This window comes from Lissotriton vulgaris, chromosome 5 (genome assembly GCF_964263255.1).
Source record: "Lissotriton vulgaris chromosome 5, aLisVul1.2, whole genome shotgun sequence".
NCBI lineage: Eukaryota > Metazoa > Chordata > Amphibia > Caudata > Salamandridae > Lissotriton > Lissotriton vulgaris.
The window spans coordinates 882,526,178-882,539,280 of NC_141693.1; the positions used below are offsets into that span (position 1 = coordinate 882,526,178).

General features: G+C 48.0%; 1 protein-coding gene across 2 annotated transcripts in view; it reads left to right on the plus strand.

Annotated features, from left to right (window-relative positions):
- The window catches only part of TNKS2 (tankyrase 2), a 691,336-nt gene that overhangs the window by 316,041 nt on the left and 362,192 nt on the right, over positions 1–13,103 (plus strand). For both annotated transcript variants that reach the window (XM_086922459.1, XM_086922461.1), the window contains one exon: positions 10,821–11,073. In XM_086922459.1, the coding sequence (XP_086778585.1) occupies positions 10,821–11,073 (253 nt within the window). The remainder of the gene's footprint in view (positions 1–10,820; positions 11,074–13,103) is intronic.

Sequence of the window (13,103 nt, forward strand, 5' to 3'; positions counted from 1 at the left end):
ACCACACCCCTGAAAGCTTGGTGGTCCTAGCCGCCACCTCCAAAGGAGCATTCCCTAATGCACCACACAATAGGTAATCCAAAAGGCTGGTCACCTTGGGAAGAAAATGTATTCTTCCTCCAGCTTGAGACTGTGGTCGGTAAACACTGCATGTCTGTTGGACTGTTACACCCACTCTGTGTGGGATATGGTAGCGCAGGTGCTGTCCCCGTGCCTGGAGGAGGCCTGGGCCATGCTCTCCTGTGCAGTTGCCAAAGGGAGAGACACAGCAAAGTTTACCATCCGCTCTGGGCTGGATACCACCAACTCACTAGGCAGGACGATTTCCACGTCAGTAGCCCTTCGACGCTACGCCTGGTTGAGGTCGACTGGTTTTTCGGGGGATGTCTAATCCACTCTTATGGACATGCTCTCTGATGGCCGTCGCCTTTTCGGCGATAATGCAGACCACGCTCTAGAGCTCTTTAAGGACTCTCTGGCTTTGGCCAGGTCCTTGGGCCTCTTTATCCCCCGCCCTGCGCAGTCTGCCTTTCGCCTCTTTCGTAGCTATGGAAGGGGTGCCCCGCCACGTCGCACCTAGGGCCACAGGCCGCTGCAACTGTTCAGCCTCTGCGCGGCCAGGGACGTGGGAACCAGCGCCGTCGTTCTGGTGGCCAACAGGCAGGCCAGTCCACCACAGCCCCCTCTGCAGCAGCCTCCTCCGACCTTTAGAGGCCACCAAACGCCAGTGGGCGGCTTGATTCACCATCACCTCCCCCACTGGGTCACGATCACGTCGGACAGGTGGGTTTTGCAGATAGTCCAAAGGGGCTACTCCCTCCCCTTCGAGACTGCCCCTCTATCCATGCCCCCTCCGTACCATCGCATATCGGAGGATTATCTGGCCCTTCTCCAACAGGAAGTTTCGGAACTCTTGGCCAAGGGAGCCAACAAGCACGATCCTGTCCCAGAAGTAGGTTGTGGTTGCTATTCCCACTACTTTCTGGTGCCCAAGAAGGAGAAAGGCATGCGTCATATCTTGGATTTCAGGAACGTCAACCGCTTCCTCCGGAAAGAGTTAAAAATGTTGACGCTTCCTCAGGTCATGTCTGCCCTGGAGACTGGATGGTAGCTTTGGACTTGCAGGAGACTTACTTTCACATCCAGTCCTACAGCCCACCAGCCCTACCTGCTGTTCACAGTAGACCACAAGCATTTTCAGTTTATCGTGCTCCCCTTTGGCCTTTCCAGCGCCCCTCGGCTGTTCATGAAAGTGATGGCGGTGGTCCCAGCCGATCCGTGCAGATCAGTGTGTAGGAAGGTGGAATCTGACTATATGGTTACCCCCACTTTTTTCCTGGTGTTTTGCTGGTTTTTGACTTAGTTGGTCTGGGACCCTGCTATTCAGGGCCCCAGTCTATCTGCTTTCTCTATAAAATGGACTCCATGTACTTTAGGTACATACCAGATTGGTTACTGGGTCACCCTTGTGAGCCCCTGTATAGTGTACCATAGGTACCCAGGGCATAGGTGCATCCCAGGCCTACCTGGGGCTGCAGCATGCATTATGCCACCCCTGGCTGGCCTTCCAAACTGACACCACAGGTCTGGTCACACAGCCTGGGTAAGGTGGTGTAACCACCCTTTACTTGGAAATAGTATACCTATAGGACACACCCTTGATGGCCTATTTACTAATAACCCTCACATTACTTCGCCCTCAGTGAAACCATTAACATGGACGGACCACGCTGCAGTAATGTTTGACATCATAACTAGAAATCATAAAAATTCACATATCACAAATCGCTCTCATGTCCAATTTCGAGATTGGAAGAATATGGATGCTTCGACCCTACAGACCACCCTGATCTCTACTCAACCAGGTGATACAACAGATCCACACATAGCTTCTAATAACTATAGTGTTTGGCTTAACAATGCTTTTACCATGTTAGCACCTTCTAAAAATATGCTGCCCAATCGTAACACACCTTCCGCCCCTTGGTTCTCAGAAACCCTTAGACTGGAAAGGCAACGTTGTAGAAACCTAGAAAGGCGCTGGCGCAAAGATTACGACAATAATGACAGAGATGTATATAAAAAAAGCACTGGCCACATATAGAAAGCTTCTAACTACAGAAAAACGAAAATTCTATCATGCGCAAATAGTCAGCCAAAAACTCTACTAAAGAACTCTATCAAGTTGTCACGAAGCTATCTATTCCACCAGTATGTACTACCATAGAACCTTCCCAAAATCTGTGTAACGACCTGGCAGACTTTTTTAAGCTTAAGGTCAACAACATCTTCTCCAATTTTACCTCCAAGGCTGCTGCTGAACTAACCAGCTCCAATAAGAGCTACAGCCCCCCTCGTACAGCCTTTTGTGAATTCAGTCAAATTTCCCTAACGCAGACAGCTGAACTTATGACAATCATTAAATCAGGATCACCACTTGATCCTTGCCCACCTTTGATTCTCAAGCCAGTGACTAACCTTATAGCTCCAGCTCTTACAAATATCTGTAACTCTGTTTCTTTCTGGCTCCTATCCGTCGATCTGGAAGAAAGCAATTCATAAACCCTTATTGAAAAAAACAAATCTTGATCCCTCAGAACCCAAAAATTATCGACCAATTGCATCTCTCCCTTTTCCGTCCAAAATATTTGAAAAAATTATGAACTGTCAGCTGGCCCACTATATCGATCAGAATAATCTACTTGACACCCAATTTGGATTTAGTAAAGGTCATGGGACAGAAAAGGCACTGATAAAGGCAGTAGACGAAGTCAGAATGATTATGGATCAAGGAGGCGCAGCAGTCCTGATATTACTGGACTTGTCTGCAGCCTTCGACACGGTCGATCATGCCATCTTGATCGACGGTGTAGCCTCTATTGGCATCCAGGATAAAGCCAAATCTCTTCTGACTTCCTTTCTGTCTGATCGTAAACAGTCCGTTAAACTGGGTGGCTTCTACTCTCCTGTTTTCACCTTACCTTGTGGTGTTCCCCAAGGATCCACGTTAAGTCCGACACTATTTAACATCTACGTGTCGGACTTGGCGAGGGTCATTAAATCATATGGAATTGGGTTAACATCGTACGCCGACGATACCCAGCTGGTAATGGCCATTCATAACAACGGAGGAGCAGTTGCGGCCAACTTTCAGGAAGGCATGATGGCCATTAGTTCCTGGATGGATCATAACTGCTTAAAATTAAACTCCGACAAAACGGAGGTCATGATCTTTGGTAGCTTGACCCCGTCTTGGTCCCCAGTATGGTGGCCTCCTGATCTAGGCTCTCCCCCAACACCGGTCACCAAAGTCAGGAACTTAGGGGTATTATTTGATAATAAACTATCATTTGTGAGCCATGCAAATGTGGTAGTTTCTGCATCTTTTTACACTCTTAGGATGGTCAAGAAACTCTTGCCTTTTCTTCCCCCTAGCGCGGGCAAAAGCCGGGGAATGGACCCAAATAGGTGATCGAGCGATTCAGGACCCTTGATGGAGTGAATACTGAGTATATCAGCATAGCATAACAGAATTTTTGATGCAGCACTTTACCGTCGAACGGAGGCTGCAACAGTGTTTATTTCATTTCTGAAATTGGCTTTTCTACTCAACTGAAAAGCTGTCTGCACAGCGATTGCTGGGGATTGGCTGGTTGCCATGGGTTGGGCACGGATTCTGGATGAAGGCCAAGACCTGCAAGCAATCCCCACAGTCGACATTTGAAGCTCTCACCAGGCTCCCAGCTGTCACCGGATTGCCCCTCCCGACGCCGCTATCGCTGCTCAGCGGCCGCAGGAGAAGCGAGGACTACCTCCCCCAGGCTGCCCAGCGGCATCGTGACCAGCCGCCGCCTGCTACCAATCACGCGCCTGGAGGCGCTACTAATTGCAAGCACAGCCCCCGATTCGCGGGAGCGCGCGGGAGAAGCCCGGGCCCTCTGTGGCCCTCCGAGGACAGAGGAGACCGGACCGGGCCAGTCCCCTTGGTTTTGTCTGGAAGGTAAAAGGTGACACTGACATTATGCTTATTTTCACTTGCTCTCTCTAAAGCCCTCGCTACTGATCCCATTTCGAGACTGTATTGTTGATCTACTACCGTCATGTCACGTAAGGGGGCTTCTAAGAGCTGTGGTACGCAGAGGAACGAGGTCACTGGGCCCGTGGATTGCTATCTAGAAAGGGTAACCTCACCTATCACGCATGAACTAGATAGATTAGAGCAATGCCTGTCCAGAGATAGCGTGCTTTGCAATCTCCCTGTTACACAGACGGCCGATGGAGCATATGGATCAGCCTTGCTTGACGAACTGAATGCCCTTTGTAAGACCAGGTATGTCGCTGCAGACTATGTAAGAGAGCCACTCCATGCTCTGGTTAGTCCCCTGGCAACCCCTAATGTCCAGTTCACTACGCCATTATTGATAGACTGTAACACACCAGATGCTCTCTCTCCATCTCCATTTGTAACAGCTAACAGTAATCATACAGGGCCCCTTCACATCCCACCCTCCAATAGGAAGCGACACGGGACTACACGCTTGGTGAGTGAAGCCAAACAACGGAAATCGTGTCTAAGTTCCCTAGCAACGACTACACCTACCCCGAGAGCACCTAAGATACATAAAAGTTTGGATTTTCCTGTTCCCACCTTCCAGCCAATTTTACTGGACTTTATAGAACGGCTGGTTACCTCTATTATATCCCCACTGATAGCAAGAATAAATAGTTTAGGAGAAAAGCTCAGTGAAATTGAGATGACAATTAATGCCAGTACGTCACTAATAAAGAACATGGCAGAACCCAGCCAGGAACCTGCTCTACCTGCCACTGTGGCCCACGAATCACCTACTAACAGTGGGAACAAAACAATAGCTGCACATAGGACAACTCGGAAAAATCCAAATGTAGTTAGCCGACCCACTACAACCCAGAGGCCTAGCCCAAAAGCAAGGTCGACCTTAGGCCCAATCCCTCATACTGTGATAGCCGATAAACAAGGTATTATCTCTGGCAGAAGTGACCATATAAATTTACCCTCAATAGCCGCCCCTTTTGTATGTGTTCTCTCGGGTGTCCCAGCACTTAAAAAAGGAATACCTGAAAGACAGCACGACTTAAGAAACAAAGTCATCTTATGGCTAACGAAAAATAGACCCCTGCCACCTAATATTGACGGCTCGATAGTAAGCGTCAGAAGTGTGGGTTGGCTGGGACCGCTCCCTAAGGACACTAAAGGGGACCTTGTCCTGGTAAGATTTAGAAATGAAAGTGTTGTCCCCTATCTACAATCCTGGCAGCCTCAACTGGGAGATGGCCCTATATCTACATGGCAATTACATGACTTTTATCCTAGGTACGGTAGTTTTACCTCACCCCGTCAAGACCAATAGTAGAGAGTAATCATCAGCTAGCTAGAAACGTGTATGTACAAAATGCTTATAAAATGAACTAATTTAATGTTAAACTCTGTAAAATATTGTTTCCTTTTAACCGTGTAAATAACTATTTTTAGTGAGATGTAATTACTGTGACTGTTTTTAATAATCTGTATGCTTTTATGATTTATATTTTTTAAATCGAATAAAGCTTAATTGAATTGAAAGACCCTCATTTGCACCCTGGTACTCTCCAGGGTCGATTACTGTAATGGTCTGCTATTAAATGTCCAAGAGCAAGTCCTCAATAAGATGCAACTAATCCAGAACGCGGCAGCCAGGATTCCGACCCTTACTCCAAAATTCTCCTCCATCACCAACATTGTTCGCCAACTTCATTGGCTCCCGGTCAGAAGTCGCACTAAATTTAAGGCGCTGTGTATTACCTATAAAGCCATGCATAATATAGGGCCAGAATTCTTAAAAAAAGCCTTGTGTGTGTATATACCCCCAAAAGAGCCTTACGCTCATCCACAGCCCATCTGCTCTCAATCCAGCGGACAAAAAAAGTGACTTGGGGAGATAGACGCTTCACAGTGGCTGTTTCCAGATAGTGGAACACCCTCCCCCTCGATATCAAAAACAGTCCTTCCTTGATGACATTTCGGAAACAATTAAAAATATTGCTTTTTAATCAGTAATAAGTCAGTGCTCCCCTTCAGCATACGAACTGAGGAGCGCCGAGACACCTCAGGGTATTTGCGCGCTATATAAATTGTATAAATAAAAGTAAAATAAATCTACCTTTACATATAGACACATATATACCTATAAGCCACTCCTGTGGTAGGCCTCGACAATCCTGGAGGCAGCGTGCTTGGTTTTATGTGAGAGGGTGCCCTAGCATGAGCTGAGCCCCTCTGCAGCTTTCGGAACCATCTCCTTATAGCTGTTCTATGATCTAGCCATACCATATACTCTTAAGTGCATTACAATCCTCGCGGTTAATGCTAACTTTGGATTGGCTTTAACGAAACATGTCGTGTAAGGTGTCAAACACTTTGGAATACTAACCCCCCACCAGTTCTGGTGGCGGGGGTAGCATTCCACCCTTCTAGAGGGACAAGACCTGTAGTTACTGCTTTACCCGGTTAAAGTTAAACAGAGCCCCAGCATCACAAAATGGATGCTGCTGCCACAGATACGAGTCTGACCTCCTGTTGCTGGATGAAACTCCGACAGGGGAGGCCTGGACAATAGGTTTCCTGTCCAAGGAGGTGCTGGCACCTCCCCAGACAGGGGTTTTGTGTATTGGGGCAGGGAGGCTGCATCAGAAGATGCTTTTCCAGACACTGCCCGGGGCACACAAGGTGCTCCATGCATAGCCCGGTTCAATCCAGTTGCTGGGTCACTCAGCCCCGGCGTGAAACTGGACAAAGGGAAGGGGGTGTAACCACCCCCTGCCCAGGTCCACCCATAGGAGGGACCTAGTCAGGTAATCCAGCCCCCATTCTTAGTATAAGTATAGGAGCTGTGTCCCCAGGACTTTAGATTATCCTGGACGAATCTTTGAAAGACATATCTTGGACCTTCGACATTCCATTCTGACTGGAAGACATCTCCCTCGTGGTCAAGGAGTGACCACCCTGTGCAAACCGGCACCAACAGCATCTTTGCCGGTCTGCAGTTTCAAGGCTTCCGTCGGAACCCGAAGACTCTGCGACACAAGAACTGGACTTCCAGACTTCTCTGACCCCGACCCACATCCACAGCAAAGCTGAGACCCGTGGCGGACACGAGAGACGTGGGACCGGACATCTTGGACATCCTGCATTTTGCTACCTGCACTCCTTTCCTGAAGCCTCAGTAAGTTGTGCAATGGGGTACGAGAAGCCCCAGCCCCGAGCACCATTTCCTTCCAAGCCCAGGCCCCCATACTCCGCGAGTGTCCCGTGGGCCCTGCCTTTGCATTTGAGCTTGACGCGTCTTCCCGGTTCCTTACCCGTTGGCTAGTGAGCCCCCTGAAGACGCCATCTTGCTTTCCTGGTTGCTCCAGGCTTGCTCCAGCTTCCTTGAAATGGAGAAGCGCCACAGATGCTGGTCTGCAACAGAGTCAATCTCGACATCCTGCGTGGGTTGCGGTTGCCAAAGCTTGTTGGGTCCAATCCAGATACCGACACCGCAGTCATCTAGAACCATCGTGGGACAGCTCGAATCCAGCACCTGGTCCTCGTCGATACCTCCTGGACCTCGTGGCTGAAGAGACAAACTCACCTCCTTCACCTTAAAGCACCCAGCCATTACCTGATTCCTTCTTGGTCACTGACTAGTGACCCAGACTCTGTCCCCTCTGCTTTCAGGTTCTTCACATCACTGACCCACCCTTGGATCCACCCGGACACTTTTCCTCTGGTCGCCTGCAGCACTTCTTTGCAGCTCTCCATAGAAAACGACGACGAAACCCGACACGAAAAGACACCTATGCACCCGGCTTCCCTGGGTGAGGTAACACGAGTACTCCGGTGCTCCCGTGGGTCTTGACTTTCGAAGTGTCCTAGTTTAAAAGGGTTCCATGCTAGTCCACCCGGAAGTGTCCTTAAATTGCATATTTGTAACTTCTTTGTTTCCCATAGAAAGTCAATGATAACCCGCGTCTGTGTTTAGACACTGCACGCGTCTCCCGTGGGCCTCCTACTTCCTAATCTTTGGTTGTTTAGTGTAGCCCCAGCGATTCCACAGGCCCCAGGCCTGCTTTCTAACTCTCACGTGATACTTACACCACTTTCTTAGTATATGGTTTGTGAGGCCCCTAGGGCATAACGTATACTGTACAACTTATCGTATATTAACTGTGTGACTTGTAGTGTATTTTGACCTCTGACCTCAAAGAGTGCAGAGGGGTTGTGTTTAGATTAAATACATATATATTTGCTATATACCTTGTGTGGTGTCCTTTCATTTGGTATTCAAGGGATTATATATGGTAAAACATCTTGCTTAACTCGCCTACTAAAGTCTTAGCCTGAAGACTGCTGGTTCATGCTACCACTAGGATAGCTTTCTATAAGGTTGACTTTACAACCACCATCAATAAGGGTCGATTAGATTGGTGCAAGGTGCCCACTAGAACTAGTGGACATCATATGCCAGGCTAACTTCTCACACAGGGGGTTCCAGTCTTCACTCTGAGGTGGTGCAGGGTCTCTTTCAGCAGTGGGGAGAGCCTTGGTTAGATCTAAGCGCCACAGAATAGAGCACTCAATTTCAGGAGTTCTGTGCGTTAGAATTTTCAAGGGGGCACTCGATAGGTGATGCTTCTCTTTGCGAGTGGTGTTACGGTCTTCTATATGCCTTTCTGCCTATACCACTTTTGCCCAGAGTGCTGAAGAAGATCAAGCGCGAGCGGGCCCAAGCCATTCTTGTGGCTCCGGATTGGGCAGGAAGAGTCTGATATCCCGAGCTGCTCAACATGGCCATCGATCTTCCGATCAGACTGCCTCTTCAGGATGATATTCTGTCAAAGCCGGAGGGGACGATGCTCCATCCGAACCTGTCCAGCCTCCACCTCCTTGCATGGAGATTGAGCGGTGGCAGTTGACAACTTTTGACCTGCCTCCCGAATTTTGCGATGTTATCTTGACAGCCAGGTGTCCCTCCACTAAGACGGTATACGCCTGCAAATGGAACAAATTTGTGGCATGGTGCACAGAAAAGGCTGTGGATCCCCTTTCCGCCCCTCTTTCTGAGGTTCTCTTGTTCTTCCGTTCTTTGGCCCAGCAGGGCTCTGCTCTGGGCACTCTAAAGGGCTACCTCTCGGCCATTTCAGCCTTCCTTAGACTTCCTGATTAGCCTTCTCTTTTCAAGTCCCCTGTTGTAAATAGATTCCTTAAGGGCATTACTCGTCTTTTTCCTCCTGTTCCCTTCGTAATGCCTCAGTGGGACTTGAACTTGGTCCTTGCATATCTTATATGCGCTCCCTTTGAGCCACTGCATAACTGTCCTCTCAGACTTCTCACTTTGAAAACTGCCTTTCTGGTGGCCATCACCTCTGCACGCAGGGTGAGTGAGCTACAAGCTCTTTCTTCCAAGCCTCCCTTTCTGGCTGTGCATCAGTACAAGGTCGTCCTCAGAACTAGACCTTCCTTTCTTCCCAAGGTGGTTACTTCTTTCCACATTGGCCAAACCATCACTTTGCCCACCTTCTTTACGCCTCCACATCCTTCATAAGAGGAAGAGTCTCCACTGTCTGGATCCAAAACGTGCGCTTTCCTTTTACTTGGATCGCACCAAACAATTCTGTGTAGACGACAAACTCTTTGTTGGTTACGTGGGCACGAAGAAAGGTCGGGCTGTGCACAAACCCAGGTGGGTCGTTCTGTGCATCAAAGCCTGCTACTCTTTGGCAAAGAAGGACCTTCCAGTGGGGTTGCGCGCCCATTCCACCAGGGCAACAGCAGCTACTACTGCTTTGGGATGAGGAGTCCCCCTGAATGACATCTGTCAGGCGGCTACGTGGGCATCGCGGCGCACGTTCACCAAACACTGCTGCTCAGACAGCCAGGTGCGGAGAGACGGCTTCTTTGGCCATTCTGTTCTCCAGGACTTTCTTGTGTGAACTTGGTTCGCAGACCCACCTCCGGGGTTGGTATTGCTGGGGTATCTATTCTAAGGGAAGGAATCTATAACTGTTTCTTTAAGATGAACAAGTTACTTACCTTCAGGCACTGTATATCTGTAAGAAACATAGGTTGGGTCTAGATTTCTGACCTCCCCTCCCATCCTCCCCATTCTGCGTACTGACTTCTAGGGTTAAGGATTTCCTTTCAGGGCCATAGTTTTGTGCACCAGTGGTCAGTGTCTTGCATGGCTCTGCTCTTCTGAAATGGAAAGTCGTGTACAGAGCATGTCAGCGTGCGAGGGCGGCTTCTGAGTAGCTACCGCAATGGCGACCACGACGTAGATGACAAAAGCTGAGTCGACCGACGACACCTTCCGACACATTGGGGTACTGCAGACGAAAAACTTTCCGGATCCAGTCTAACGCCTTGGGGTATTTCTAAGGTAAGGAATCTATAACTAACCTATGTTTCTTACAGATATATCATTACCGAAGGTAAGTAACTTATTCTTATGGGCTATTTTGAGGGTTCCCAACCTGACATCTGAGAATAATTCAAGCATGTGACTACATGAAGGATACCAATGCTAACAAACTGTATTCATACCTAAAACGTTTTAATTCATCTCCTAAACCTTACCTTTCTACTTCCTGTTGCTTTATTGGCAGACTATCACCCTCTCTGGTCATACTCGGACATACTGCTGAGATTGTATTTTATAATTTATCGCTGCTAAAAGTATTTGTTCTTTCTTCATGACTCAAAAGAGCTAGTGTAATCTTCTGAATTTATTGATTGTAACATGTTTTTTGTTTGCTCCATTTAGGCAGATGATGCAAGAGCTCTGCTAACAGCAGCCATGCCTTCCTCTCCGTTATCAACATGTTACAGATCTCTGATTATCAGTACAACTCATCCTGTGGCAGCTAACAGTGTGGCATTGTCTTCTATCACATCTAGCACGTCAAGTCTCTCTGCTGCTAGTAGCCTCGACAACCTGCCAGAGAGCTTTTCTGAACTCTCTTCTCTTAAGTCTAATAGAACAGAAGGAGCTGTTGCACTAGAGAAAAAGCATGAAGGTTGGTCTTTTGCTATTCAATGTGCATTTTTTGCCTGTCTTCAAGAGATTGTCATGTTATATGGTTTCCTGTCATTAATTAGTGAACATATTAATTTAAGGCAACTTAGCCAAAAATATTACATTTTGATTTACATATTATAATACATAACATTCATGGGTTGTGTCTGATGGCACAAATAAAGAAGGCCCAAAGCATGTTCCTTCTCAACTATGATACACACATGTACACCATATTTAAAGTAGGTGCCAAGTAAGTGCACTTAATCAATTGTTGTAGTCATAAAATATCTGGCTTTACATTGCAAAATTTGTTAAAACCTTGAGCAATACAAGTGTTAGAATCCCTGGTGGCTAGAGGTGCACGACAAGGCTGCCCCCTCTCACCGCTGCTGTTTGCCTTATTGGTGGAGCCCTTGGTGTGTATACTTCGGGAGCGGGTGCCACAATGGGGTTTTGTGGTGCTTAGACCCCCTCAAATAGTGTCCTATACACAGACGACGTGTTGGTCTATTTGACAGCAGAACCTGCAGTGCTGCCAGAGGTCATGGTCCTGCTGACTTCATTTGGAGCCACGTCTTCCCTCAGTGTTAATTGGGATGAATCCTATTTATTTCACCTACTCCTATCCCTGAAGGCTGTCTAAATTTAATGCTGCTACAGGACTTGATTGGGAGTTTGACTCCATTAAATATGTGGATCTTTTTGAACCTGTGGAGTCCTATGCACAAGACTATGCCTATTCTCCCACATGCACCAATGAGGATGTGGGGGAGGGATACAATGAGGATAAATTTAATTATCCTGCTGAAACAGATCAGGAGGAACCTCAACCCTGGACTGACCCTGTTGACCCTGATGAGCCACACACCATGCCTGACACTCAGTCCAACACTGTCAAGACCTCGCCTACTGAAGATACGGCGGCGTTTAACGCATTGATTGAAAGGGCAGCCAATAACCATGACGTGGAAATGCACGCTGACCCAGTGGAAGAAGACTTTCTGTTTGATACTTTCTCAACTTCAGAAAGATCAGTAAAGACATTACCTATGTTAAAGGGTGTCCTTAAACACGCTACTGACATTTTCAAGGAGACCACAAGGGCAAGGGTTGTAAACCCAAGGATTGAAAGGGAATACCGGCATGCGCCTGTGGACCCTACGTATATCAAGGGCCAGCTCCCATTGGACTCCTTAGTGGTGGCTAATGCTCGCAAGAGAGCAAACTCTCAAACAAGTGGTGATGCTCCTCCTCCGGACAAAGAAGCCAAAATCTTGGAAGCTTCTGGCAAACGTGTAGCGGCTCAAGCGGCTAATATTTGGAGGATCTCAAATACACAGGCCCTATTAGCCAGATATGATAGGGCTCACTACGACACGTTAGAGCAGCTACTACAACACCTGCCTGATGCTTATAAGGAGGGAGCAGAAATGCTGATACAGGAGGGGAAGTTGATTTCCAATGCATCCATCAAGTGTGTACTCGATGCAGCAGACACAGCAGCTAGGGCCATCAACACTAGTGTAATGCTTAGGCGGCATGCCTGGCTCCGCATCTCTGGTTTTAAACCAGAGATCCAAACAACTCTGCTCAATCAGCCGGTTAACCCTGACTTTCTTTTTGGTCCTGATGTAGACCCGGCCCTTGAAAAGATTAAAAAAGACACTGAGACAGCAAAATCCATGGGGGCTCTGCAGTCACAACAGTTCAGGGGTGGTACCTTTCGTCGCTCCGGTAACAGGGGAGCCTCTAGAGGTCAAGCATCACAGCAAGCCCAATACAACAAAGGGAGCACGCAGGCCACCTATAACAAGAACAACAGGGGAGGATATCGAGGGAACAGCACCAAAGGCAGAGGCATAGGACGTGGAAATAATAATGCCAGATCCTCCGCCACCAATAAACAGTGACTCCTTGTCACTGCCCCAGACCATAGAACACCGGTCCGGGGAAGACTTCAGCAGTTCCTGCCAGCCTGGGAAGGCATTACCACTGACAGTTGGGTGAGACAACTTATCCAATACGGCT